Raw genomic sequence first — 26972 nt, 5'->3', positions numbered from 1 at the left:
CCGTTGGGAAGACTTATTACTCATATTTTTACCTTGGTACCAGTGGTGTTGCAGCTACAGGTGTTATGTATTACCGATATAGAGACATTTAACAGTGAACTCGCCTTCTATTACTGCTTGGAACCCTGCCTAATAAACTGAGGTAATCACTGGTGGTAAGCTTGCATGCGGGGGCCACTCATGCAATCTTGTTTGTTGTTGCCACTATGACACCAATAATAATATTAGTAGCTCGGAAGGATTTTCAGTGAACAAAAGTAGCTCTTAGTGAAGAAGAGGTAGGAGACCTCTGCTCTATGTCAACACAGTTAGAGAGAAAGAAAATACAGAGAGATAAAGGGAGAAATGAATTAAACATGAGGGGCAGAGATGGAATGATAGATAGTGAGAAAGGACTGACCGACTTTTCAAGAGGATTCTGACAAAAGCCAAACATCTATCAGCCTAGGAACTTTATGCAAACAGAAAAACCACTATGCGAGTAGTGAGGGTAGTTGGGAGGTCTATAGGGTGCGCGTTGGGGTCTGGTGCTGCCACTGAAATGACCCAGACTGAATTCTAAGGTCAAAAGTCTCACACAGTAATGAGAGTTACTCTCACTGAACCAAGCGCCAACCAGCTGAACTTCCTACATTAAAGGCACTATTTTGAGCACCTTAACAGTGGGACATTCACACCAACCCAAGTGTGCAAGCTTCTTACTCTGTGCAGCCGTGCAGGCCATATCCTACCATTGCTCATTGTTGGGAGCTTCTAACACTGCACACCAGTGTGAGAGCCCCAGGGCCAGCTCTTCCCACCGACAGTGTAAGCTTCCAACACTGGTCACTCACGCAAGCTTCTCACACAGCCCAAGAGAGCCCTTTCTGGCCACTGCCTATTAGTGGGAGATTCTCACACTGCCCGCGAGAGCCACGTCCTATCATTGCTCATTGGTGGGAGCTTCTAACACTGCACACCAGTGTGAGAGCCCCAGGGCCAGCTCTTCCCACCGACAGTGTCAGCTTCCAACACTGGTCACTCACACAAGCTTCTCACACTGACCGAGATCGCCATGAACAGCCCCTGCTCATTAGTGGAAGCTTCTCACACTGCCTGATGAAGCCATGACCGGCCACTGCCCAACAGTGAGAGCTTCTCACACTGCCCGAGGGAAGTCATGTCCGGGTACTGCCCAACGGTGGGAGCTTCTCATACTGCCCGAGGGAAGTCATGTCCGGGTACTGCCCAACAGTGGGAGCTTCTCATACTGCCCAACAGTGGGAGCTTCTCACACTGCCCGAGGGAAGTCATGTCCGGGTACTGCCCAACAGTGGGAGCTTCTCATACTGCCCAACAGTGGGAGCTTCTCACACTGGCCGAGGGAGTCATGTCCAGGTACTGCCCAACGGTGGGAGCTTCTCACACTGCCTGAGGGAGTCATGTCCGGGTACTGCCCAACAGTGGGAGCTTCTCATACTGCCCAACAGTGGGAGCTTCTCACACTGGCCGAGGGAGTCATGTCCAGGTACTGCCCAACGGTGGGAGCTTCTCACACTGCCCGAGGGAAGTCATGTCCGGGTACTGCCCAACAGTGGGAGCTTCTCACACTGCCTGAGGGAGTCATGTCCGGGTACTGCCCAACAGTGGGAGCTTCTCACACTGCCCAACGGTGGGAGCTTCTCACACTGCCTGAGGGAGTCATGTCCGGGTACTGCCCAACAGTGGGAGCTTCTCACACTGCCCAACGGTGGGAGCTTCTCACACTGCCTGAGGGAGTCATGTCCGGGTACTGCCCAACAGTGGGAGCTTCTCACACTGCCCAACAATGGGAGCTGCTCACACTGCCCGCGAGAGTCCTTTGGCCCAAGCGTCGTGCCTCACACTGTCACAAATACCGGCGTCACTCCGTCAGATGCTTGAAATCCCGGATTTCACAGTGCACAAGTTACATGGACCAATATCTCTAAGTTTTCACAATTGTCTACAATGTTTATTTACTTTTTAGTTTTAATTTCATTAATTATGCAGATTCGGTGATTTCGGGGTTTTCGACCATCTTGAGAAGTAACAACATTCGATTTTTTGCCAACGTATTCAGTCCATTAGACACGATTCAAGTTAATTTGCCTTTTGTTGTTGTGACCACAGCCCAAAAAGGTCACCTCTTTCTTCCCACCGAGCCGTGAAGCCGCTCTTATGGGAAGACGAACGAGTAGAGAGACTGTGCGAGCCACACGGAATTAAGGGCATAACTAGAGAAAACTAATGCCGGTCTAAAGTCCAATAAAGTTTGTATCAACAGCATTATCAAACCGCTAGCAGGGTTGCTGCATTGGTTTGTTTGAGGCAAGAGAGCTGCTATCTGCAGCCAATCACAGAGAAGTGCCCTGGCTAATTACAGTGGAGCCCCCTGGGACCTTCCACACACACATTACTCCACGACCCGGAACTCAAACAAAGCGCCAGAATGCTTTATTTTCTCTATTTCAACACTGCATGAAAGTTTCACTTGCATTAGTCCCTGACATGAGTAACAGAGGAGTTCTGATGGCTACGCTTTCCCGGGACTTTACAATCTACGTTAAGCACCACAACTGTACCATAGCTAACTACACGACAGTGTAAAGTACGTGACAACTGTTTTATACAGCGATGGATGCCTACACTTGTTGCTGTTCCACAGGAGCAACGAGATTGCATTACTGCATTGAGAGGTATTTATTAAAAGTGATGATTATGCCACTAGTGAGCAAAACGGCGTCAGTTGGCATGTGTACCCTAGATTTGTGTTATGTATTAAGCAACTATATAGTCTTAAAACAAATAGAAGGAGGTATTTATACAGAGCATTCCCTGAAGTCACTTATTTCATATGTGAGAATGAAGAAAGAGGAGACATGGTGAAACAAAATATTTGCCCAAGATCACGCAGTTTGGTGAAGCGGGGAAGCCGGGACTGTTCCAATGTTTTCTGGTTTCACGTGGTGCAATTCAGCCAGTAGACGGCTCTCCCTTTCTCTCTCCTGTTTTTAAAAAAAATCAAATCCCACGGCTTTGTTTTTAATTCTTTGTACATGAGGTTAGAGGGTGGCAGGCGCAATTCATATGAAAGCTCAGCTCGTTTTGGGCTCGAAGGTCCCAGAGGACCTAGAGCCGAGCCGGACTTCTGACTCGTCACTCGTCACTAGAACTTTCAGTGGCTCACCTAACCCCTAGGTGTGACGCACCACTTCTACGACAGCCCAAAACTCACTGGAGGCAACACACAGAATCTGCAGTCTAGTCATTTCCAAATGATTAAATCTTAGAGAGGATGTGAGGTGAATATGTGTTTTTTAACTCCGAGGGAATAACATGATATGGATAAACCCGCCTGACCTCTCACCCCTTCCTAACCCAAAGTTTCCTGTGCGAGACATATTTATGAAAGATAACCTTTATTCACATCATTGAACAAAACCAGCCGCCACCTGGGTCTAATTAAACTCGTTACCCCCTTGTTTCCTGTTACCTACAGCCACGTTAGACATTCAAAAGCCAGGAGCCGACGAATCTAGTGTAATAATCCCGGTTGCACGCTTTAAATAGTATGACAGAACTTCAACTTTTTACAGATCCGTCTGTAAAGGTCAGGGTGCATGATGTCACTCGTGCTGGCAGGCCTGACTTTTAAACCCATCAGTTTGCATTCTGGTACTTGTAGTTTCTCCCTTCACATTAGAAGTCTCCAAGTACCGGAATACACGCCGGGCAGCCATCCTCACCATTTCAACGGGACATAACACCCAACACTCCTATCCTGACCGAAGCATTACCAATAGCCGCCGCCCCCCGGGATCCGAAGATGGAAAGGGCCTGAGGTGCACATGATCCACGCGGCGCAGGACAAAGGAGTACTGAAAGGGGGCTCCGCTCCCCGAATTCACAACAGGCTATTAGGGGACATGTTGCACTTAAAAAGCTCGAAGCTTCAACACCAAAAGTCCAAGTCACTTCCTCAGACAACAAGCACCTCCTGCGTACTACCTTCCCCAAAAGTGCCAACCACTTTCTACACCTGCAGGCTGCAGCGCCTACCTGGCTCGGGCTCCTCGGCTCTCGCGGGCTGGTTGCCCATGGTTGGCGTCCAGCCCGCCTCCTGCTCTTCAGGACACCTGCTGGGCTGCCCACGCCCTGCTCATGCCGGTAGCAACAAGGGGCAACCCGCGCTTTATCTTCCTGGGCACCAGCGCCCGCCGGTCAGTGGCAGAGGGCAGTCTGCTCACTTCGCCTCCCTGCCAGAGACAGCAGAGCCAGCTCTCCCCAGATCCCCGGCAGAAAGAGCTCGGTCCCCGTGCCCTTACTCATTGGCACAGAGAGCCCAGCCGGCTTTCAGAGCCCTGCATCCCTCTGCACATCCCTCCTACCTCATTAGAATAGGCTGCGGCGGGAGGGCAGAGAGAGGGAGCTCTGACTGCAGGAATGAGCGTGAGGTGACCGCAGAGGAGAGACACCTATCGGTGGCTCAGCGGTATTGCAGCCACCTCCCAGGAATAACGGTGGCAAAGACACAAGGCGAGAGAGCACCACCGGCGCTTCCAGAAAGGAAGCCCCGCATTACTTTATTTATTTAGGGACAACTGTACATAGAATATCAGCGCACTGGTAGCAGCAACCAGCATGCACCATAATGTCTCCGGCTGGAAACATATTTTTGCACTTAATTATTTAATGGACAGTGCAACGCTGGAAATGGAACAAACGTACTCCGAGGACCAGAGCTAGAATTGAAAAAAAAATCTACTGCCAGCACCCACACATTGGAGGCGAAGGGCTGGCATTAGAGAGGGGGCGGTGTCCCCAAAGTTTAAATCTGACTGTCAACTTGTAATTTAAAAAAAACATTCTGACCAAGAAATTGGCAGCAAGCGCAAATGTAGTAGTAGGTCTGCTCTTGCTTACTTGCCTGTCATAAACAGAGCACATTTTAAGAGAACACATGGGGTTAAGGCATCTGCTGCAAAGCTCTTTGTGTAACCAGCAAGTTATTTGTGTATAATGTAGGGTCTCGCCTTTTGCTAGACCCTACATTTTTGCTGACATTACAACTCTGTGCACTTTAAACCTGCTAACCAGTGGTAAGGTGTCTGTTCTCCCTGTTTCAACATGATCAAATTGGCATATGTCTTATTGGTATTCTTAATTTGTCTATAAGTCCCTAGTATATAGTACAACATGTACCCAGGGCCTGTAGGTTTCATGTCACATGCAACACCTATTGTGCCATTCACTACAGTACAAGTGTAAAATATGTACTGAGGCCTACCATTGTAGCTTGACTGTGACAGTCTAAACACTGGACTGCCACCTGCCAAAATAAACCATTTTGACAGGCCAAAGCCTCCATTTAAAATAGTAATGAGCCATCCAAATGTAGGACTTCCAGTCTTATTTAAAAGAAGGACGTGAAGAAATTTAATGTTAACATGTCCTTACAATGACTGGCACCCAAAAGCTATATTCAATGTGACAGGCCTAAATGTAAGTAAAAAACAGAATACCAATTAAAATCTTAATACTGTATCTCAGAACTAAGACTAACTAGAAAAATATTTAAACAACTATTTTTAATAGTCATAAAAAATCCAATTCAACGGTGAAGTTGGATTTTTAATAAATATCAAGGAAAAGAAACGTTTAGAAAGTTACCTTTTCCCTTCCTGGAGTTTCTGGAGGATAATTTGATTTGGTCTTCCATTTCTGCCAGTCAATAATTAGCATTTTAATAGGTGTGAAAAAGGTGTGAAATGCCTCCCAGCACCAAACAATAGGCTGAATCGATTGGACAGAGATGACTCCTCTGAACCTCCTAGAATATGCAGGGTTTTGTGTGTGGAATTTGTGCCGGCACATCACAACATTTACCTGCTTAGCAAACCTAGTTTGCAAGTGCAACACCGCCTCTTTCTACACATCTTTTACTTTCTCTCCAACAACATCCTTCATAGGTGGAAGGTATTTGAAAGCATGCTGGCCTTCTTTCTCCAATGACCCCAAAAATAGTGCTTTTTGTCCGATTGCAGGGAACCTGGAGCAGTCCAGATCCAATATATAATTTCAAATCACTCATTCAAATCCTCCCACTATATTGGAGGATTGCCTGGCAATATCAAGAAGGGAGGCAGCGTCACAATTGCAAAAACTACATTCAATTTCAAATGAAGAGAAGCAAAGAGAAAAAATGAAAATACAGTCTTAATATAATAAACCAGCTATTGACTGTAAACAAACGTATGCAATGATGTGGGTATTGGTAATTGACTCCTCTTTATCCATTGAAATTGAGACTCAATTTGTATCAGGCAGTCTAGTTGTCACACACAAGCTTAAACTAGCAGAAATGCTTGTTATTAATGGGACCAATCGCACTACACCAATTGACCTGTCACTTTATTCGTTTTTTTCTTTTCACTGAATGAACTCAGCAACACTATGATGCGTCGTTCAGAAGATTTTTCTGAGAAATTATGTGCCTGCGAACCGATAATCTTTATTTCTTTGATCTTTAGTGCGTGTGATCCTCATGCTGTACTTTCCAGTGCCATAAATACACTTGGTACAGCTGGTGGTGAACTGCTGCTGTGCGCTTCAGGCGAGTGCTCAGGCTTGCGCTGCATCTACTTATGCTTCTGTGAGTAATCTAGCATATATTTGCGTTGTACTCACGCGTGCTTGTGCGAGTATTCTAGCGGGTCCTGGGCTGCACTGTAGATGCGCGTGCCTCTAATGCGCTTCTTTGGCTCGCGCTGCTCTGTCACACACTACCAGCAAATGTCAAAGGTGTCAAAAATAATGTTTTGTCCCTTTTAAAAATGCTGACTCAGCAGCGATTACCTTAGGAATTCAGCTGGCACAAAGTTAATTTCAAGATCAAACCCCCTCCGGCTTTGCTGATTTCCTGATTCCTGTATTTCCTTTGAGCCACATATAAATATAACTGCTTGTGTGTTTAAACACTTCAAAGTCTCAGTAGTCTCTTAAATCCAATGGGCCCCTGCAGAAGTTCTCAAACAGCTTGTGATAGATGCCACAATATATTTTCAACGAAATTGGGACTCTCTTTGAAACTGAGTAAGTAAATTATAATAAAGTGAGCATCATTTTTGAGATCACAGTGTTAAATTTTGCTTGAATATCAAATCCTGCTTGACAGGTCTGCTGGGTTTACATATAACACTTTGGGACACACTTAAAAGGAAGGGAATCAGGATGGCAACACAGTTCTTGTGTATTTATTATCTGGTTACTGAAAAGCCTGGGTTTGTTCTGCCAGACTTTTGTCTCAGTATTTTATATGTAACACTGGGGGTGCACTTAAAACTAAGGGAAAACAGGATGCACAAATAACTCTTGTGTATCCACTGTCTAGTTGCTGGAAAACACTTTTTTTGTTCTACCAGACTTCTGTCTATGAGGTTTTTTTGGGTACAGTGGGTGCCTCAAACTGGATTTTGGTGGTAGTTGGCCAAGTGAGTCATTAATAACAATTTATATTAAATAACACTAGGAATTGATATCATGATAATATTTATATTTAATGTTTTTCTTCCTCTGGACCAAAATAATACAAGGTGTCTGATTTAGCAGACCTCGAATACGCAATCATTGAAATTCGATTAGCCACTCAAGGGCCCTGAATCAAAACAAAAAGAAAAATAATCTTGGTGACTTCAATACTAAATCGCACAAAACAATGATTGAACTGGAGCTATTTATCAAGAAGTCTTTATGGGGTGTACCGAAGTTCTCAACAAAGTACTTTAGGAGCACTATGAAATACCAATTATTTGCCTCAATGATGGCAACATGCAGTCCTCACAGTCTTAATGGGCGACCACCATCGGATATTGCTGCTTAGAAAACATTTAGAGTCAGCCGTCATGCCAGCCTAATAGACTGTATCTCTTAATCAATATCGAGTCTTGGCACTTTGTAACTGGCCAGCATGTTAAAACAGGAGTTAGAAGTGATTATGATCTTTTAATTATAAACCTTACGTTACAGGGTTTCAAATTCCCTCCTTCTAAGCTGGAGCCTCATTTCACATCATTTAACCTGGTCATTAAACCAAGTCGGAGAAAACTTAAATAACAATCAAAATTTCATGACATACAAAACCACAACTTGTATGAGACCTCCAGGTGCAAATATTGTGAAATTGTCACTCAAGAGAAAATTCTGGAAATAGGAGGAATTCATTATTTTGTGAACATACTGAGATGTATTCTTAAGCCCTCATCAAAAGAAGCCACAATCAATCTGTAAAATCATGCATGAAAATTTAAAAATGGTATGATGACAAATGCTTTGTGAAAAAATAGGCACGAACTAGAATTCACTGAGGAAGAAGTGATTGATGCAGTATATAGCCAAAGACTGCTTAAAGCATCTGGTCTGAATGGAATCTCCTCAGATACCTCCTTAATCATTATAGCAACTTGGGCTCCACTTCCCAAAAAAGTATTTCATGTAGTTTGGAAATATTGGGAACTTCCTCCCTTGTGGAGAGCAGCAACCGTAGTTCTCTTTTTCAAAAAAGTATCTCTTTTAGGTTCTGGAAATTGCCACCCGATTTCATTGCTGGATGGGCACGGAAAATGTATGGTAAGCTACTCCTTAATCTCACCCAAGATTGGGTCAAAAAAGAGCAGATTATATCCAATATCCAGGCTGGATTCAGGAAAGAAGTGGGAACTACAGATCAGCCAATGAGGCTGTATTTTACGTGTATTAAATACATGACAAAGAAGAAATCCACCTTGCTTATGGTTTTCATTGATCTAAAAACAGCATTTGACTCAGCCTAGCCCTTCTCTGGACGACACTGAGGAACCAGGGAATTCCTGAAAACATCCTGGCTGCATTACAGCAGGTCCATTACAAGACAAGAGCTGGAGTCAGACTTGGAACAAAGGGGAATGAACATTTTACTTCCCAATCCAAACAGGAGTCTGAAAATGTTGCATATTAGTGCCTGTCTTATTTAAACTATATAGTAATGATGTGGAAAGGTTCCTCTTTGGTCTAAATCTGGATGTACCGACAATAGGAGGAGATACAGTTTGTAAGAAAACAGTTCTTTTTGAAGGTGTCCACCCACTTTTCTCCCCCATTTGGACTACTAGATGATGGTTTTCGGCTCTGACGCTGCACTGAAGCCTGCTAACCCGGCCCCAGTACCAGTGCCCTCTCCTTAAAACTGATACAAGTGAATTGGTAACCCCAATTGGCAAGAACTTTAAACCCCCCTTGTAAGCCCCTAGTATATGGTACCAGTGGTACCCAGGGCATGGGTGTTAAGGGATCACTAGAACCTAAAGCAATGTTTGTGCCACACTGAGCGACCCAAGTCAACTACTGACAGCAAGCCTGCCATTTCAGACTGCAGTGGCAACTGCTCGAACTCGACTTTGCCCTCACTATGTATGGCAAAGTCAATGCACTATTTTTAATATATGCCAGTCACCCCTAAGGAAGACACCCTGAGCCCAAGAGGCAGGGTGCATTATATTAAAGGTGCAGACATGTAAGTGCAAGCTTATATATCCCTATAGTGGCCTTTACAATTAAAGGCTACTATAAGTGATAGGCGGTCCATAGGATAACATGGGCTGGCACCAGGACAAACTCGAGGTCGCCAGCTTCATTATGGTACCATCAAAGTATGTCATGTTTGGTATCAAACACCGTGTCTCATTACCCCTGACAAGAATCTTGTGTCAAGGAAAATGTGGTATGCACACAAGTGGCAACCTTAGAGGTTGCCCACCTAGTTGCCCAGACTTTCCTGTGCTCTGGCTGCCAGCCCCCAGCTGCTGCCACCAAGACAGAAACCTGACCTCCTGGCACATCAAGGTGGTGAGGTTCAAAGCCTTCAATGCCTGTGATCAGCAACAAGACAGCCTAAAGGAGACAACAGACTTCCACCTGTCCCCAGGCACATTTGCCTGATTAGGGGGAAAAATAGGGATTCAGGAGGTGTACCCACCCAGAAGGCTAGCAACACCTCTAGGATGGGCTACCTGGTCTCTACAGCTAAGGAAGGCTTCTGCCATTTTTAAAAGTGGCAGAATAGAGGGTTTTGAGTAGAAAATAGGACCCACACCCCCTGATGTGGTCACCTCAGGGGCAGATTAGCCACTTGGGTTAGTAAACCATTGGTCACTTGCACCCACAACCCTAATTCCCCTGAGTCCAGGATTTAAGGGCTAACCCTGACACCAGAACCTCAGTTCTGATCTGATTTGCAACAAAGGACAAAGAGGTAGACCTGTGTCTGCGACAACAGTATTTGCACAAATCAAAGGCGTAATACTCTGCACCTGTGGCAACCTTCCTGGAACTTCACAACTGTGACTCATCCCTGACCATAGCTCGGTTCCTGCAGACAGAGGGACTCCTTTGAAAGCCAAAGGCAACTCCAGACTCAGCTGGACTAGTGGGACTAGTACCCTGAACACCACAGGTAAAATCTACGTACTGGAACCAAAGAATTGATGGTCATCAGGCCCTCCGAGGGATCGCCCAAAAGTAGATGGTCCAGTACATTGTGGGAAATATAGCCCTGACCTCTGCCAAGTTTCAGATGGCTACCACTTTTACACAGACCTGAGGACATTGGAATAACTTTCTGCTGACATTACCACTGTCAAGGCTTGTTGGTCGCCAGTGCGGTAACCATCGCTTTACTCGACGCTGCACCTCAAGGGAACCCTGCAAAACATGAATACGATGTCAGCAGTGGTTATGTAGTTGAATCTTTGCACCCGGTTCCACACCAGCACCGTGTATGTGGTAAAACCAGCTCCCCCGTGACTCGTGCTTCAGAACCACGGCCAGCCAGGGCAACTCCGCATCTGGGCTTCTTGAGCTAGGTAAAATCGAACTGACTGTTGCGGCTCGGTCCTGAGACTTGCATCACCTTTACCCTCCTTGGGTTCCACGCAACTCGACCTGAAAGTAACTGATTGTCACTAGTGCTTTTCACCATTGGCCGCAATAATAAAGTTTTGTTTGCAATACTGTTTTGCACTGATTTAAGTTTGCTTCTAAAATCCATAACTCTAGTTATACTTATCCATTTGACTTCATTTTGGTGTCTAAATTGATACAAAACTCTGCTTTATGTTTATAAATTGATGATGGATTTCTTTTGGGTCGTGTCAATTACTTATCATCCATGTTGGTACTCTGAAATGCTTAACACATGTTCTTCTAGTAAAGCCTGACTACTCTTTGCCACTCAACCAGGACTGAGCTAAGAATTTATTATTGTGAATCCAAAGACCATCTTTGGGGTATTGTGAGAGTAATGCATGGTGAAGCCTGACCAGTATCACCACATAATACTCCACCTTCCCACAAAGTGCCATTACTTCTCTTTGCAGATGATGCTCTACTCCTGGCTCAACTGAGCTGGCAACGCGCTGCTTGCTGATGAGTTTTGAATGCTGTTGTAAACTTAAACAACTCACCATCAATGTTAGCAAAACAAAATTTATAGTTCTGAATCCAACAACCAAACTGAAAAAATAATTTCACTATTGTGAATCGATTTGGATTGAGCTCTTTCTTTTGATTACCAAGGCATTTAATTGGACGATAAACAGTCTTAGACAAAGCAAATCAAAAAATGTGCTAGTTTTGAGCTAGAATACAGGAGCTGTCCTGAGATGTATAAGCAGCATTGGTGGAACTGCAATCAAGCAAATAAAGGAAGTCTACAAAATGTGATGTCTAGGATATTCCAAAGCACATGAGCTAATGGGGTCATTTAGAGTTCAATGGAATGGGTGAACTGCCACCCACCACTCTCAGAGTTCACCTGCCTCATTTAGAGATGAAGGAAACACAGGTCTCCACAGGCACAGCATCAGCTGGCTCCCCTAGTGGACACCGTTGATTGGGAGGCTTGTCGAGCACAGGGCACCAGGTGATAGTGATGGTCGCTCCTCTCTACTTGGGATGGGGGAGGGGCTTAGACTACATTCGCTGGGGGTGGGGACCTCCTAATAAGACATACAGTCCTTCATCAGGGAAGTACAGGCCAGAGCCTTCATAGACATTATGGACTTCAGGTCCCTTTGACCCACTATAAGAGCCCCCCTAAAAGTCTGCTAGGATCTGCCCACTACCCACGCTTTCCCAGTTCTATGGATTTCAAGAAGTAAGGCAGAACCTGATTAAATAATTCTCAGAATAAATGAAGGACCAATTTACTCTAAATGAAAAGTGGGCCTCTGCCATGAGAACCATGGTAGACCATACACAGGATGTTGAGGCCTACATGCTTAGCCACAGGTAGCCAGTGGAGAGAGGGACGTGCTGCAGGCATGAATCCAGCACTGCAGTCCTGTCCAGAGAGTTGAGTTCTGCAGCCTCTGCAGTTTATAAATGAAGTACTCAGTGAGGCCAGCAATATCCAATTGGCATAAACAACACAAAGCTACTAAAACAATCACTGCACAGACTCTCCAGAAAGAGGCTGTGTACAAGAAAATGATAAACCAATAGTGTAATGGACCATGGTGCAAGCAAGGAAAAGAGGCCTCCTTTCTGATCACAAATATATACACTATTTACAACAAAACCCCTTTGGTCCAAGCATGACAAACACATCTCATAAACTCTTTCAAAGAAATCTATGCTTGAGCATAACCAGGGGTTGCTTTCCTTTACATAGCACTCGTTTGGGTGATAAATGGTCAACACATTTCGAACCCGAATAGAAAATATCGAAAATCTTTTCTCACATACTGTTAATTCAATAGACTCTTATGGAGCCATTTTCTTTCTTTAGTGATACGTTTAAAGACCTAATTGAGGGTGATCGTTTTAAAGGATACCGCCTGATACAGAAGTAACTGGCTCATGCTATCAAAACAATAGTAACATGAAAACCTTTGGACAATTGACTGTTTTAGTTAAGTTTTGTTATTTTCTTTTGATTTGGTCAGCTTTGTTGATAGAGTGCGTGATTCAAGTGGAACACAGGCGATCAGCTGATCTCGCAAAGAGGTAATCATCTTTGGTTACATGGAGGGGGTGCTAGTGAGAAAACAGTGTTTTTAAGTCCCAGTTGGTAACACAAGTTTAATTCTTGTTTTTTCTAGTCACTGGTCCTGATGAGAACCCAATGATTTGCTATTCGGGTTCGAAACACATTGACCATTTATCACCCAGACGAGTGCTATGTAAAGGAAAGCAACCCCTGGTTATGCTCAAGCATAGAATTCTTTGAAAGAGTTTATGAGATTTGTTTGTCATGCTTGCACCAAAGGAGGTTTGTTGTAAATAGTGTACCGTTTGGTTTATTGGTCTAAATTTGAGGCTTAAAAAATTCAACAAAAAAGATTTTGTTGTCTTTTTGTCACAATTAAGTGTTCTTTATGTTTTTTGTCTGTGTCTAAGAATTGTAATTGTGTTACATGTTGTATGTTTTTGTCTGAGTTATTTATAATGTTTGGTATATATTTGTGATCAGAAAATATATGTTTATAAATGTTGGGTGTGGATTGTAAATAATGTGATGTTTGTAAAAATCCAAAGAGATTTCTTATGTTATGTGAAAAAAGAAAACAATTTTTAAAAAAGAAAAAGAAATTGCAAAAAAGAAAGAATTCTTCTTGGATCACATTGAGTCATTCCATGTGTTATCCTTATAAATAGGTGACTAGAAGGTTATCAGTATTGCCATTTTGTGGTTATTTTTGTACTATTGATAGCTACATCCTTGAACAGGCCTCACCAAATATGAAAAATACAGGTCTTACCAAGTGAGGCAACAAGAGGTTCTGTGTTTAGAAATTGATCAAATTGGGCCCAGAATTGCAGAATTGGGTGGGTGGCCTAGTGCAACAACGCATCCCTGAAGGTCTCAAAGAAGGATCTAGAGGGTTGGGTTCAGTTTCAAATACCAAATCCCAGTGTTTGTTACCTCATTCATTTGTTGATATCTTGCTTAACATCTCACAATTGTTTGAGCCATTGGTACAGAGACATAACAGTATTCTGACAAGCCAAAGAAGCAAATCAGAGCAGTGGGAATAAATACATGTTTAACTTTAAAAATGAATACAGCAAGCTCGGCTCGCTCCAAAGACTGCGGTTCTAGCCCCGGGTGGTTTTGATATCAAAATCTAATGAAAAGCAGTGCAGAGGTCCATTCAGCACTATGTCCGACTCCCAGACTGCAAGATCATACACTCCATTCAAATTAGTCCTAATGTTACTTGCCAAGGCTGAACAAAAAAAATAAATCAGCCCTGGCATAAATGTTTAAACCAGCATCACATTGCAGTGGGCTGTGACTCGAATGGGGCCAAAGGGACATAGTTGGTTTATGGCAGCTCATACTGCCCTGAAATCAGCCCCCTACCATGAAGTCCATCGGGGAACAGTCAGAGTGGCTGAATAGCTAGTTTGGCCATAGTATGTGCCCTTTTTAAGCTTAGATCTGGTAGCTGAAGACACCCTTTGTCTTCCGCTATGCTGATCCATACAGAGCTGATAAAGCGGGGCATTCCCCTTTTCATTGCATGTGCAATTTTATTCTATGTTGAATTCTCTTATAAGGTACAGAGTTCTCCCTGAATGATGGGGCCTCTTGGTGTTTGCAGACACTGATCAAAACTAGAGCACATTTAAACTAAAAAAGGCACTGAAGCCTCTACTTGTGGAGTTTAAAAGGTGCTGTGATATTGTCTTAAGACACAAGCTGATGCCACTAGGTTTTTGCCATTGTTGAAGATATTGACTCGAGACCCACTTTTTCCCTAGCATTGAAGTCTCTATTTGTTTAATGTAAATCTAGCATCAGAAGGCTGACCTTTGGGTGACAGTCCAACAATACAATTCACAGGGTTTACGGTGCGGTGGGTACAAATAAATTCTATTGTGTTGACCTATGTGGCAGGACATTGCTGATGACATGGTCATGTTACATACAAATTAGGCCTGTGTGCTGAATGTGAGTGCTCTAACTCTTTAAAATGTGTATGTGAAAGGCTTGGGGCATAGAAAACTAGTGTTTTGAATGATGTTAATAGCTAACAGAGTGTTCAAGATCACCATTGTATTTTATAATCAGGTTGCTATTAAATGCACTAACAAAAATAACAGAAATAAGGTGAGGAGAAAACTCCCATTGTGTTGCCCAGACAGATATGTGTGGTAAGAGACACTACAAAGTTAGCTGGCCTAGCACAGAGGTAATGTGGAAGGATGTTTTGATACAAATGCTTGCCTTTCAGATATGTCTCTAACTGAGGCATTGTTCACACAGTAATGAAGATGCAAGAGACCCCACAGCAGCACTCCATGCTCTTTCCCTAGAGAGTAATTGGGGAGAAAGTTATCAGAAGGTCCTAAGAATCTGGGAGGGGCAGATATGAAGACTTGTTGCTTGTGGGAAATGCAGGAGAGTTGTTATCCAACACAGGCCTGGGGCCTTTCGTGAGTCATGTGGGATAAGACAAGACTTGGCCTAAAGTAGTGAAGGCAAAAATGAACTATTCCGCTAATACCATAACTGTGAGGCGTATAATATAGATGGAGGCATTAAGTAGAGTTTACGACAGTTGTCACAAATAGTAGGGATGTGCAACATAAAACACTCTTGGTTTATCTAATGTTTATCTTATTCTATATTATAGGTGTTGAGATTACAATAATAATTGTAATCATTCTGGTACTCGAGGTGTGAGTGTTAGTTCTACATAATAACCTATAACTATAAAACACAAATTGCTGTTTGTGTCGCCTGACTTCAGAGGTCTGGGTGAGGGTCCACACTCCTACAAATAACCTCTTCAGACAATAGCTTCTGTGGCAGGTTTGTGTGACTCACAACAATCTGGCTATAGATGAGCCTAACATGTTACATAAAAGAGGGAGAGAAACCTGTCCATTTTCCTCTTCTCCAAAGGGGGTGCGATAAGCAACATCCCCTTGAGGCTGTGAAAATGTTTCTGGGTGTGTCTTTTGATTTGGGGGGTTCACGGCCGTGCCAAAGAGTAGTTCTACTTGAAGAGTTATGTCTTCCGTGTTTCTGAATTGCAGGAGGATTGAAGTAGATCCTAAGTCGAGCAGGATGTTGTCCCATATCCTGAGTTTGTAGATCGAGAAGGCCTGTCATCTGGCCTTTTGTTTCTTAAACCACTTTTCCACTAGTTGGGCACTGTCTTGGCTGCTGGTGTCTCACTGTCCACATGAGGTGGTTAGTTCTTTGGTTGGATAGGTATGCAAATATGATGTGGGTTCTGTATGCCTTGTCAATAATGCAGCTGGTGTTGTAGAGGCTATGAGTCTTGATGGGTGCCAGTGTAGTACCTTGGTTGGGGAGATGCAGTCATATTTCTTCATGCCCCGATAAGACTTGCTGTAAAATGTAGTGTTCCTTTCAGGGGTGCCAACGTGATGTCAGGAAGGCCATTGCGTAGGGCATTGCTACGAAACAGGAGGTACACCACCAGAGATTGTGCTGTTGTTCTGATATCAGCTTTCTGAAGAAAGGGTGTTGCCTTCTTTAGGCGGGCGGGCTGGTACCATCTTGTTTTGCTTTTATTGGTGATGTGTTCTATGAAAGAGAGGTCTCTGTCCAGAGTTAAACCAAGTGATTGTTCATTGTCTGCCAGCTAGTGGGTAAAGCCATTTAGCTTCAAGTCAGAAAGCGAGGCTTGAATCTGTGGTTGCTTGGAATTGTTGGCAAACAAGAGGAATTCACTCTTTGTCGGGTAAGCATTAGGTAGGTACGTGACTTAAGTTATGAATTAGAGTGAGGCAAGTTTTGAGTTATTAAACATCATAGGTTGAAATATTTTGAAGCACAGTTGAGTGTCATCAGTGTGTTGCTGGCTCATGATGATGTCATTGAGTACAGATCAGAGGGGTTCCGTATAGAAGTTGATGATGATAGGGGATAGAATGAAACCCTGTATGTCTGTGCATTCGATGAGGGGTTTCTGGTATTTTGCAGATCCTATCTATACAAAATGGAGGTGGTTGGTAATGTATGAGGTGCAGCATTACACAACTATGTCAGAGAAGTCCATGCATATTTGCAGGGTGTGGGTTAGTGCTTGGTGGTCAATAGTGAACAAGGATGCCTAGAGGTCAGTCAGAATCATGAGTCAAGGGTCATTTCTGTCAATGATGAGCATGATGGCAGCATACTTAAAGAGTGACTGCAGTGTGGTCTGAAGTGCTATTTGTGGTGTTGTAGGAGATTCTTTCTGTTGAACAACTATTGTAACTGGGTGGAGACTGCTTTTCCAATGATTTTCCCGCAAATGGTATGTGAATGATGAGGCAGAAGTTGGGGAAATTATCGAGGTCAGGAATCATCGGTTTCTTCACCAGGGGGAGTAGCCTTACTCTCTTGCAGTGGTGATTAGTGAATTTTGGTGGTGGGGTGCCTTCATTATCAAAATTTGTAAAAGAGTCTGCAAGTATTTTTCCTAAAAATAAGGCCGAATGGTACGTTTTGTACCACACTTACTGCAAATTTGGCTAGAAGGTCTGGGGGTTTGAAAAGGCACTAATTAAATATTCATATACTTGTGTGGCATGCCAATAAAGCCATTCTTCTGTGGGAGTTTAATGAGGGTAGTTGTGTGACTCACCTCCGTGAAAAACGTGGATAAAATAGTCAATTTTTCAACACGATGCTTCTTTAAAATTAGCTAAACAACTGTAATACAGGCAGTTGAGAACATCTGAGTATCCAGGATAATGTGGCCATTGTTTTTCAAAATGTCTATCATATTTCTTAAATTATTTTTGCATCTAACCATCCAACCTATTTATAGTAAATTCATGTTTGGCCCACAAAGATAAGTCTGTCATTTTCACCAAACTCACATTACTCTCTCATGGACACATTCGGCCTTTAATGTCCATTTATCATCCTCAAATAAGAAGGATATCAATCACATGGTTATGATTTTCTCACTCAACATGCCAAAGATAGCCAGAATTATGTAAAAAAAAAAATAGCCATTATATATATGTCAAGAATGGAGCACTATTATTAAAAAGATAGTCAGAATTTACCGTTTTTAGGGCTCGCGCCCTGCGTTGCAGGGCGCAGCACTGCTCGCGCAGGCGAGAGCCCTTTTGTAGGAGGTTTAGAAACAGAGCCTGGAATCGCACACGCTCATGCGTGTGCTTTTCCTTTTGGCATCCGCGATTGGCCTTCGAATGCGTGTTTTTCTCAAAGGCGGCACGCAATAGGCCAAAGGCGGATGCATTGCTCCGCCCATTCCCTATCGGTGTCTATCACGCTCATCAAAGGCCATGTGGTTTCAATTATCGTGCCCAGACACGGGCGCGATAATTGAAAACACATGTTCGCTGTGGCACGCGCGCACCACTCGCTGGGGTGTGTTTTTTTACAATAGCGATCGCGAAAGATAGGTTTCAGTGCCGCTTGTTGCTTATTGTTTCAGTCTTAAATGCCTACTTGCTCTAAACTTGCCATTTTTGTTTGAAACGTTTTATAAACAGATAGGTGTGAAATATCAGTTTGCCTACCTGGCGTTGAAGGTTTTACAGTCCGAATAAATATATGTTTGTGTCACAGTTCCTTTTGTGCTTCTGTAAATGTTAAATTCTCTCTGTTTTGGTGGAGATGTGTCAGACAGGCGGACATTTCATGGAGGATTGTTTTGTCTGGAGATTATCTTCAACAAGATACTTACCTGCGAGTATTTTTCCAATGCTGGAACATTTCGTTATTGCTGTCTGAGTGGAAATATTACAGCAACTGGGATCTCATCTGGGTCCTGCGGTGTGACCTTTAGTTTGCTGCCTGTCAACGGGCGGCACGTAGCGCGTGCCCTATCAGAAGCATTTGTCAGTTGGGACTGTCAGGTCACAGAGCTGCCAGGCTGTGCACTGCGGGGTCCCGGCTCCCTTAATATAGAAAGGCCCAGTAATCTAGAAGCAGATCATGTGAAGTGTCTGATTTATTTTACGTTGATAATTTCAAAATGCTTCAGGTATTGTGAAAGGTTTCGCAACATGGTCGTTCTCTCTGTCTCAAGAATTATCCCTTCAGTCTTCACATTCTATTAGCATCACCTTCCTTCTCCCATCTTCAGTTTTTTTTTGATCTTCCAGGTTTATGTAGAGCAAACTCGAACCAAGGGCATTGGAGCGCTTTGCAGGAACATCCGATTTGATTACCCAGGGCCATATTATTATTTTTTGTTATTTGTTTTTCAGGGATGGGGAGTTTAAGTGATTGCCCTGAATCACAAGATGGCGAGCCTGCGCCAGCTCCCTTACCCCCATGTTATGCTTCTCGTGTGTAACCATGCAATGACGTCGATAAACTGTCATTTAAGTGCATAATTGTGAGTAGCTCCCAGAAGGGTTAAGCTAACTGTAACCATGTCAGCCATTTCCCACCATTGAAAATCACACGTGTACACTTGAGGTCTTCACTCCTGAGTTTGCTTACTGATCATGGCTTGCATCAAGGGCACATTGTTACTGAATACTATACTGAAAAGCCCCACATAGAGGTGTTGTCACTGTTTCAGACGTCCAGCATTTACAATGCAATAGCTCTCGCATTATTAAAGTTTGAGCTATTGGTGTTGCATTATTTAGCAATGCCAATAGCTCAAACTTTAATAATGTGAGACCTATTGCATTGCAAATACTTGTTTGTTTTCCTAATACCGCTGGCTCCTTTTTACGAATCTTCATCCACCTCAGTTCCTTCCTGGAAAGTTTTGTGGTGAATCATTCAGTGGAGGCTGAGAAAAAGGGAGGGTCCCAAAATGTAGTTTTACTATTCATTTTCCATAGGAAAACTGAACAGCGACAGCACAAAACGCTGAACGGATTTACACCATATTTGGCAGAAAGCTAGATCTTGATACAAAAAGCTTGCTTTTTGTGATTTGGTTTAAATAAGTTCAGTAGATCTTGAGCCACCAATCCTCAAAAACTTTGTATACAGATCTCAAGATCTGATTTGATGCCACCACATGAACAACGATGTGACAGCAGCAACTTTGGACTCGGGATTCCGTCCTAAGTAAAAAAAAAGTATAATGTGGCAGTGTAGCGATACCTTGAACCCTGAAGCCTGTTGGGTGACCAAAAATGTTTGCCACAAATTCACATAAGAGCTGTGAATCTGTGGCAAAAAACTGGTTCCTGTGCTACTAAAACAAATACCCCCTTGTGGTGGAGAAAGCCTAAGGGTGGCAGTGCCAAAACATATTTATGGTAGGGGGCATGTGGCATTAAGAGGGCCTGGGGACCTCATTCCCTGGGGCCACATTTCTATTAAATGGGAAGGGGCCTGCAGACCTCTACTCCTAACCTGATAAGGCCCCAGGGACCCTATTCTCTGGGACTATTTAAGATGAAGGGGTAGGAGGCGTGCAGACCCTTTACCTGAGCTTCAATAGGCCGCGTGGACCCCAGGCCCTGGGACAAACTTAAATTAAAGCGAAGGGGAGCACGCAGCCCTCGTCCCAGAGCCTGGAAGGCCTTTGGAACCCCAACCTCCGGGGCTAATCTAAAATGAAGGGGAAGAGCCATGCAGCCCTCCCCCGACCCTCAATAGTTCTCTTGACCCCATCCCCCGAGGCCAAACATAAATTAAAGGGGAGAGGGAGCACACGGCCTTCCCTGCCCACAAGACAATAGATAGGCAAGCACACATGTCGGCCCCCACCCGGTGGGTACTTTAAAAACAGTGGGAGCAGACATATCTTTCCCTGCCCATACACTCATGGGCAGAGAAACTCAGTTTGCTCCTTCCCGGCGGGAGCATGAAAAAACTGCTGCTTCTGCCATGCAGGAGCAGTGCAGGAAGGGCCACGGGGCCTGGGGCTCCCCGCAGACCCTAACATAGTGTTTAGTGGGTGGGCCGGGTGGGCACCGGGGACCCTGCCTAGGGCCCCAGGGAAGGGATCCCTGGGCCACTACTGGCTAGGGGGGGGCGCATGGCTCTGTCTGCTTGATAAATAAGAAAGGCCCCAGGGATGGACCCTCCCCTTAATTAAACTAAACGTCCCCAGGGGATGGTGACCCCAAGGCCCTAAATGCTCGGGGTGGAGTCTCTGGGGCCCTAAATGTCAGGGAGCGGGATTGTGCACCCCCTCCCCATAGAAATAAAAAGGCCCCAGTGGATGAGGTCCCGGATGCCCTAAAGATTTGGGGAAGGAGTGGGTGCCCCCTCCCGTAAAACCCATTAAAATAATATGGCCCCAAGGGATGGGGTCCCAACGGTCTGTAAAGATGGCCATTTACCGATAAATATATACATATATATACCTGGAAAAACCCACTGGTTGGAGGGACGTTATCAGAGAAAGAGCACTGTCAAAGGAATGCCTGCCCATGACTACAACTATCATTAAGTTATAGTGACTTGAGAGAACTATAAATGGTGAATTACAGTTGTTTTGTCAATTTTCAATGGTATGCTTTAATGGAACACACATATATATATATATATATATATATATATATATATATATATATATATATATATATATATATATATATATAGGTATTATTGCCTTAGTTATACTTGCCATGCCTGATAAAGGCATGGCATTCCTTTGACTGTGCCCTCCCTCGGCTAGAAGCAGAGCACATGCAGACATGCTGCACCGGCTGCTCTGCACCAGGGAGATACACAACCAGTTCTGCAAAAGCCAGGAGTGCGGGCGCAGGCACAGCTCCTAGAGGGGTCACGGAGGTCACTGCGAGTGTGAGAGGCGGGGAGGCACGTCTGAGGGGTGGAGGAGGGTGAGGCGCAAAGTGACAGAAGGAACGACGAGGGAAATTATAATTAATGTTTGTTTAAATGCAAATCATACTAAAGCTGGTTCCTTCGAGCTACTGCTGAGGCTGCTGGTGAGTCACGACCAGAGGGCCTACCTGGACAGACAGCCAGATGTCTTGAGACAGGAGGACACTTAGCTGGGCTTGGAGTGTTTGTCTCGAACATAAAACCCACCTCTATATCTCTAAGGGAGAAGGCGAGAAGGCAGGTGTCCCTGCGGCGCAAATGCTTCGGGAGCCGGCTGCGATGGACCCCATGTCTTGTCAGTAGAAGGGCGGCTTCCGGCTGCACCGGAAGAGCTGGTTTCTTTTGCGTATTTTAGGTATTTCAAGAAGGGGCCGGAGGAATGCGGCACACCGTGGGAGCCGGGGCCGGCGCAGCTCCTTGTGGGAGTGGGAAACGGACCTCGGCATCACTTCTGACAAATGAAGACAAAGTGGCCCTTAATTCGGTGGATATATGTTTGTTTTGTGTCTGTCAGGGGCTCGGTGGATGGATTAACTCTTTCCTTACTGCAGCTCTTCAGGGCAGAGAAAAATGGGAGGCGAGGAGGGGGAATCATAACAGAAAAATCACCCCACCGGGCCCCAACTCTACTCCCTGGTCAATATCAGCCCATAGATACCTCTCCATGGACGGTGCCCTATCAGCATCTCCCTGTATTCCCTGGTCTTCGCAGCATCGGTGGGCACCGACTGGTCTCAGTCTCTAGTTTCCCTCTTGGTACCGTTCATGTTCTTGTTCCATATGAACAACACCGTTCTGTGTCTCCCAGCCTTTCTGGCGTCAGTTCGTATCCACTGCCTTTTTTGACACTGGTTGTAATATGACGCCGTCTTAATTATCGAGTCATGCTGTTTCCAGCATTGATTGCTATCTATTGCCATTCTAGGTATCCATCAAAATCCACTGGCTTTTCAGAAACCGAGCCCTATATACTGCCCATCAGATATCCATCAATATCAACTGATCTTCCAAGCACTCGTCTAAATATACTGCCCTTTCAGGCACCGAGAACTATATACTACCTATTAGATATCCATCAATATCTACTGCTCTTTCAGACCTTAGTATAAATCTATTGCTCTTTCTGGCACTGATCCATATTTACTGCCCATCAGATATCCATCAATATCTACTGCTCTTCCAGACATAGGTCTAAATCTGCTGCTCCTTAATGCACCTAGACCTATATAATGCATATCAGATATCGATCAATGTCTATGCCTCTTCCATACACTACACTAAATCTACTGCCCTTTCAGGCACTGAGCCCTATATACTGCGTATCAGATATTGATCGATATTTACAGCTCTTCTAGTCATGGGTGAAAATCTACTGCCCTTGCAGGCACCGAGCCCTATTTACTGCCCATTCAGATATCGATCAATATCTACGGCTCTTCCAGACACCAGTCCAAGTCTACTATTGTTTTTTCAGACATCAGTCTATATCTTCTGTCTCCTTGCAGCATCAGTCTGACTCCATTAGTGCTACAAAAAACAGCTGCATCTGTTGTTTAATGTTCTGACTTGAGTAATACCCAACAAAGAAATATAACAAAAAAAGAAGCAGCTACACCTACTGCCCTTTGAGGTTCCATTTAGCATCTCCTGCTCGAAGAAGCATTGCCCATATTGCATCCACTGCTTGTACAGTCATCAGTTCTTAATCGCCATGCTGTTCATCTCAGCGGCTATGCATGCCCCTCTTTATTATTAATCCCTGTCTACTGACCCTTCCAGCACCAGTGCATATCTGTAGCCCTCTTCAGCACTGGTCAATATATAATCATTTTTTGGTGTTGTCTCAAAAATTCAACCCATTTAGATTTGAATCCAAATCTACAGCCTTTCCTACCGCAGTTTATATCCACTACCCGTTCCCATATCAATCCCAATCAACTCTTTACTGCATTTTTGGTATCCGTACATACTGCCCAATATATCCACATTCCATATCCTCCACTCGTAAATACATGAGTGAACGCCAATACCCCTTTTAAGCAATCGTTGTCTACTGCCCTTCCGTTATCCAATCATACATACTGTGAGTTGATGCACTGTTCCAGATCTGCAGTCGTAAACGCATTAGTTTATATATACTACCCTTTCCATCATCAGGACATATTATTACTGTATTGAGAATCAGTCCATATTGTCCATGCTTCATTCTCATTCGTCCACATAAAGTGCCCATTAAATCCATCATTTCCATCTGCTCCTCTTTCCACCAATGCTTCTTTTCTCGTGCACCTTCCAGGTCATGCAATATCTACTACGCTTTTCAGCATTTGCCTTCATCCACTGCACTTCCCAGCATTGGTCTGCACCGTATCGGCCTTTTTGGCATCACTTGATATCGACTACCCTTTCCAGAGATAGTTTACAGCTAAAGCCCTCTCCAGCTTCCATCCGTATCTGCAGCTCTTACCAACTACGACCCGATCCATATTTGGCCACCATTTCAACACTGTCTGTATGTATCTATTGCCTTCTGCCTTTTCCAGCACCAGTTGGTCCTTATCTACTACACTTTCTAGCAAAGATTCATATCTATTTCTCTTTTAGAATCAAAGTTCCTTATCTGCTTCCCTTTTTGGTATCCGTATGTAGCTACTGCTCGTTTAGGATCCGTCCACCTCTATCTTCCTTTATGGGATCATCTCAGCCCATCATTGGCCAACATCTGCTCTTGTTTCTCGATCCGTCAATATCTACTGCCCGGATTGTCCTCATTCAAAGTGACAGCCCATCTCATAAGCAGCCGATATCTACATCCTTAGTTTGCCCTTTTATACCTTGGTGTGTCTTTTCTGCTACTGCTCTGATATTTTTTTCTGGATTTACCATCATTTCTGGCATTTATTGTGACACTACTTTCTATTCCATCATCTTCAGACCCTTTCCAGTGTTAGTACATTCGCACTGCCCTTACAGGTCTAGGCTGAATCTGCTGGCCTTTCTGATTCTTGATATATCGAAAGCTTTTAACCATAAAACAGAATTAATAAAAAAGTATTTTTTCATCTGCTATTCAATTTGGTATCTAAAGTACCAAAATGGATGCCGCTGTGATATCACGGTGATCTGTTGCACTCTACCCCTTTCTATAAACACATCGTCAACAATAACCGTGTCCTAAACCACTCCGCCACCAAGACATGTTTTGAAAACTCATGATAGCAATGAATTAGGGACATTCCTTTTGAGATGCATTCTTATAAGTTCAAAGCAGCCACCAGTGTTAAAACCAGTACTTAATTTGAGCCGGTGGTGCCGGTGGGTCCCACCAGTTTTGGGTATCAGTACTTGTTTTTCTCATCAGACACTGACCGAGAGCAAGCGGGTGAAAAACACACAAAGGGAAAGAACTAGGAAGAGAACAAAGAGAAAATGGTCACAAAGGAAGAAAGCAGGGTCCAACAGGAGTGAGATAAAGGGGCAGGGAGTGTCTCATAGTGGATGGAAGAGCCGCAAGGTTGATTCAAGACTACGTAGCCTTGGTATTCAGTGCGCCAACATTTAAAAGCACCGGCCGCAGGCTTCTGAGCACTGCTTTGGGCACTGACACTCATTCTATTATCAAATTAAGCACTGGACTTAAACTCATAGCCATCAGATTGCACAAAAGACTGCAGCAGAGTTTTGTAAATAACTGAGCTCCAAAAGTTTCTTATGCACAGTTATAGAATCAACGGTTGGTTTAACGGTAAACCATAAAACTTGGCTATAACTAACTCTGACTAAAAAAAGTTATCACTCAACTCTATGTAGACACATACCGCAAAAATACATGACATATTCCAGTAAGTCATTATTAAGAAAAATATGCTGTCACTGATTATCAGTGCCAAAAACTTAACTGGGATCAACTTTTGTAATATGCGCATAAACTGGTTCAACTTCAAAAAATACAAATGTGTTAAATAAAAAAATTAAATAAAAAATCTTGATGGGTCACCAGTCATTTATACCGTAATTTTAGCTAGTGCTACCTTTGCATCATCTGCATATTTGCGCAGGAGATTGTCCCAGATGACACGGGGTATCTGGAGCAGACATTTGGGGCAAACTTGTCTCTTGGAGTTAAAAAAACACGCTTGGCTTGACTACCTCATGTCTTGCACCGGAAGAACACTGGACTAGCCCAACTTGTATTTTAAGCAGAAAAATGCGTGGCCGGGCTAGCTTCGGTCTTGGAGCTTAAGATTTCTTTTTGGGCCTGCTCAAGGCATTGAGATGTGGAATCCATGGTGGTCCAGCTTTTGGATTCTTTGCAACAAGAGTTAGCTTATGCCTTGGAACTACACAATCCTTGTCGAGCAGTTTCATTGCTGGGCCTTCATAACAACCTAGTGGATCAGTTAGTAACATTGAGCAATTGAAGTGATGGGTTTATGTCTGAAGCTGTGCACCATCAAAATGGTATTGTATGTTATGTTACAGTATTTATACAGCACAACAAATACATGCACAGTATTGTAGAGCAGAAAAAGACATACTACAACCCGCTGGGACCCACCAAACCTAGGTTCTAGTTCTTAATGAGCCAGGTCTTTGGGGCCTCCCTGAAGTGAAGTAACATACTAGGGAGGTCCTTAAAGAGTTTAGCTGCTCTAACAGAAAAAGCCTTACCACCGCAAGTCCGTTTAGTCTTGGGCACAATCAACAAACCAGGCCCGAGGAGCGTGGGCAACGTGACGTAATATAGGTTGTGAATTTTTGTAGTAAATAGTCTGACCCACTTTGGTGGACTGCTTCAAACATGAGGCAGAGGGATTTTAAAAGCAACTCTCTTTTACACCGGCAAACCAGTGCAAGGATCTGAAGGCCACAGTGGCAGAGGAAAAGCGTGGGAGTCCAAATGGCAATCTGGCAGCCACATTCTGTGCTTGTTGCAGCTTCCTCAAGAAACCCATATCTAACCCCAGGGAGAGTTGCAGTAGTCCAGATGGCTGAGCAGGGTTGCCTGACCACCACTCGTTGGACAGCTCGTGGAAGAATGGGAAAGAGTTTCCTGAGCACCATTAACAGGAAAAAATATGTTGCAATGACATGCTTAACCCGGCCCGTGAAAGAAAGTTATGGTTCTAGATATATCCCCAGATTTTTGACTATTTTGGAGGGTTTGGTG

General features: G+C 44.0%; 1 protein-coding gene across 2 annotated transcripts in view; it reads right to left on the bottom strand.

The window, feature by feature from the left end:
- Positions 1-26972, bottom strand: part of SPECC1 (sperm antigen with calponin homology and coiled-coil domains 1) — a 1265733-nt gene that overhangs the window by 988949 nt on the left and 249812 nt on the right. The window contains exon 1 of one of the 2 annotated variants that reach the window (XM_085649255.1): positions 4060-4401. The exons of the other annotated variant lie outside the window; for it this stretch is intronic. Coding sequence (XP_085505381.1) covers positions 4060-4099 — 40 coding nt within the window. The 5' untranslated portion in view covers positions 4100-4401. Of the gene's footprint in view, positions 1-4059; positions 4402-26972 lie in introns of those variants that run through there. 2 annotated transcript variants of the gene reach the window in all.

Source organism: Triturus cristatus, chromosome 3_2 (genome assembly GCF_964204655.1).
Source record: "Triturus cristatus chromosome 3_2, aTriCri1.1, whole genome shotgun sequence".
NCBI classification, from domain to species: Eukaryota; Metazoa; Chordata; class Amphibia; order Caudata; family Salamandridae; genus Triturus; species Triturus cristatus.
Note: the sequence above shows the minus strand (reverse complement) of the source record. Positions and strands in the feature narration are given on the sequence as shown.